General features: G+C 35.7%; 1 protein-coding gene across 1 annotated transcript; it reads left to right on the top strand.

Moving 5' to 3' along the window:
- The first annotated feature begins 214 nt into the window (after window positions 1-214).
- On the top strand, window positions 215-2,119 carry LOC109172885. Its single transcript, XM_019322127.1, has 5 exons — window positions 215-323; window positions 723-880; window positions 938-1,059; window positions 1,175-1,229; window positions 1,334-2,119. Exons 1-5 carry the CDS (start codon window positions 215-217, stop codon window positions 2,117-2,119), a joined length of 1,230 nt encoding a protein of 409 aa, XP_019177672.1.
- Window positions 2,120-2,972: the final 853 nt, after the last annotated feature.

Raw genomic sequence — 2,972 nt, 5'->3', positions numbered from 1 at the left:
TTGCCGGGGATTGGCGTAAAATAGATTTATTTTTATGTCACATTCTTCTCGTACAGGTCAACTGCAATACGATCCTGAAATCGAGAAGACTGCTAAAAGGTTGAGGAAGGAAACTAAGTTGCACAAAAATCAAGCCCTTTCATCAACATCCCTTCAATCAAATACCACAACCGAATCAACTGCCCTTTGCTGCGATCCCGAAGTAGAGTAAGTAATGGCCGAAGAACAAAGGACTTTGCGGAAGCTTTCTGCACCAAATATGAATCAACAACCGCTTTGTATTCAACATCCTACATTAGAGGTTGGTTTTGAATTAAGGTCAGGTTTTGTATTAATTCCAACTTTTCGTGGACTTGAAAATGAAGATCCACATAAGCATCTAAAGGAGTTTCACGTGGTGCGTTCGAGCTTCAAACCACAAGGAGTGACAAAAGATCAAATCAAACTTCATGCATTCCCATTTTCATTAGCCGAGAGAGCAAAAGATTAGTTATTTTACCTCCCTCCAAGCTCAATAACCACATGGACAGATATGGTAAGATTGTTTCTTGAAAAGTTTTTTCCAGCATCACGAGCAGCTAGCATTAAAAGATAAATATGTGGCATCAAGCAAAGAGACATAGAGACCCTCCACGAATACTGGGAACGCTTCAAGCAACTGTGTGCAAGTTGCCCCCAACATTGAGTGTCTGAACAACTCATCGTTCAATACTTCTATGAAGGATTGCTTCCCATGGAGAGAAATATGATGGATGCAGCTAGTGGAGGTGCTATAGTGAATAAAACTCCTTGTCAAGCTAGAGATTTGATATCAATAATGGCTGCCAATTCACAACAATTTGGATGTAGACAAGATGCATCTTCAAGAAGAGTGAACGAGGTAAATATTTCTTCCCTTGACAATAAATTATCTCAATTAACTACTCTTGTTCAACAGTTAGTTATAGGAAATGTGCAACAAGTAAAAGCTTGTGGGATTTGTGCTGTTACTGGCCATCCAATTGACATGTGCCCGACGCTTCAATACGATTCTTGTGAGCAAGCTAATGTAATTGGAGGGTTTCCGGGTCAACCACAAAGAAATTATGATCCCTATTCAAATTCATATATCCCATGATGGAGGGATCATCCGAATTTCAGCTATAAAGCACGCTCACAATTTCAACAATATCAGCATGTTCCACAACAACAAGCTTCATCTTCACAACAAGCTTCATCTTCTAATTCAGGTATGTCGTTGGAAGATATTGTTAAGTCACTTGCTACTAACACACAACAATTTTAGCAAGAAACAAGAACAAGTATTCAACACTTAGAAAGTCAAATGTGCCAGCTAGCATCTACCGTGGGTAGATTAGAGTCTCAAGGTAAGTTGTCATCACAAACTATTGTGAATCCCAAGCAAAATGTGAGTGCAATTACATTGAGAAGTGGAAAAGAGTTGTCAGAACCTACTCAAGTGAGGAAAACACCTAACCAAGATGAGGAAACTGAAAAAGAAGTCCATCAATCTCAAGATGATCAAAAGCCTATTGGAGAGCATCCAAAGACTATGGTAATTCCTCCGCCTTTTCCTAGTAGATTGGCTAAATCCAAGAAGGTCGAAGAAGAAAAAGAAATTCTTGAAACCTTTCGAAAGGTTGAGGTGTATATTCCTTTATTTGATGCTATTAAACAAATTCCTCGGTATGCTAAATTTCTAAAAGAGTTGTGCACCAATAAAAGAAAGTTGAAAGGCAATGAAATGGTAAGCATGGGGGGAAATGTTTCAGCTATCCTTCAGAAAAAATTACCTCCCAAATGTAAAAACCCAGGTATGTTTGCTATCCCTTGCAAGATAGGTAGTGTAAATATTGAAAGAGCAATGTTAGATCTTGGAGCTTCAATTAATGTCATGCCCTTGTCTGTTTATTCATCTCTAAATGTTGGTCCATTAAAAGAAACGGGTATAATTATTCAACTTGTTGATAGATCTAATGTGTATCCTAAGGGTGCTTTGGAAGACATTTTAGTACAAGTGCAAGGGTTAGTTTTTCGTGCTGATTTTTATGTAGTGGATATGGAAGAAGATAATAATTCTTATGATTCAACACTAATATTGTTGGGAAGGCCTTTCTAAAAACAACTGAATCAAAAATCGATGTGCATGATGGTACATTAACAATGGATTTTGATGGTGAAATTATTAAATTTGATATATTTAATACTACCATTAAACATTTGAATGAGATATCATCTGTTTTTGTTGTGGATATTTTATTGCAGGAAGATAGTTGTCATTTGATTGGTAATGATGAATTGAATGTTGCGCTGAATAGAAATCCTAACGGTGAGGATGCCTTAGGAAGGGGATGGAGTCTAGCCAAAGATGTTAAAGAAATGTGCTGCTTGGGAGGCAACCCAAGGAGAGTTTATTCTATTTTTTCATTTATTTGTTTTGCATTTTTATTAATTTTTCTCTTATCTTTACATTCTATTTAACATTGGGGACAATTTTAAGAATAAGTGTGGGGAGGGGATTTAACTATTATTCATTATTTGATTTTCCCTTCAAAAAAAAATTACTAATGAATTTTTCAAAAAATATAGTATTTTTACTAGAATTCATAACATAATTGAATAATTGGTCTTGCATATTATGAGTATTTAGTTAGTGTTTTGTTTGATATGGTGGTGGCTAAACTAAGCAAGCATACACCTGTGAGATTTTTGAGCCTTTGACTGATACTTCAGTCCAATTATTTTGTTCTTGTGTGATATCTTTCATAGATTTGTATCTCTAGAACTTGCCTTGATTCTTTTTAAAGCTAATTTGATGCATGCATGGTTTTTAATATGATTAAGACCATCTTTGATTTTTTACCTCACTAGCTAAATAGCATGTTCATACCATAATTGATTTATCTTTTGTCAGTCACTTTGAGCCTTTTTAACTGCATTTTTGTTGTTATGGAACCACATTATAAGCTTCA

The sequence above is a fragment of the Ipomoea nil genome, unplaced genomic scaffold (genome assembly GCF_001879475.1).
Source record: "Ipomoea nil cultivar Tokyo-kokei standard unplaced genomic scaffold, Asagao_1.1 scaffold0444, whole genome shotgun sequence".
NCBI classification, from domain to species: Eukaryota; Viridiplantae; Streptophyta; class Magnoliopsida; order Solanales; family Convolvulaceae; genus Ipomoea; species Ipomoea nil.
Note: the sequence above shows the minus strand (reverse complement) of the source record. Positions and strands in the feature narration are given on the sequence as shown.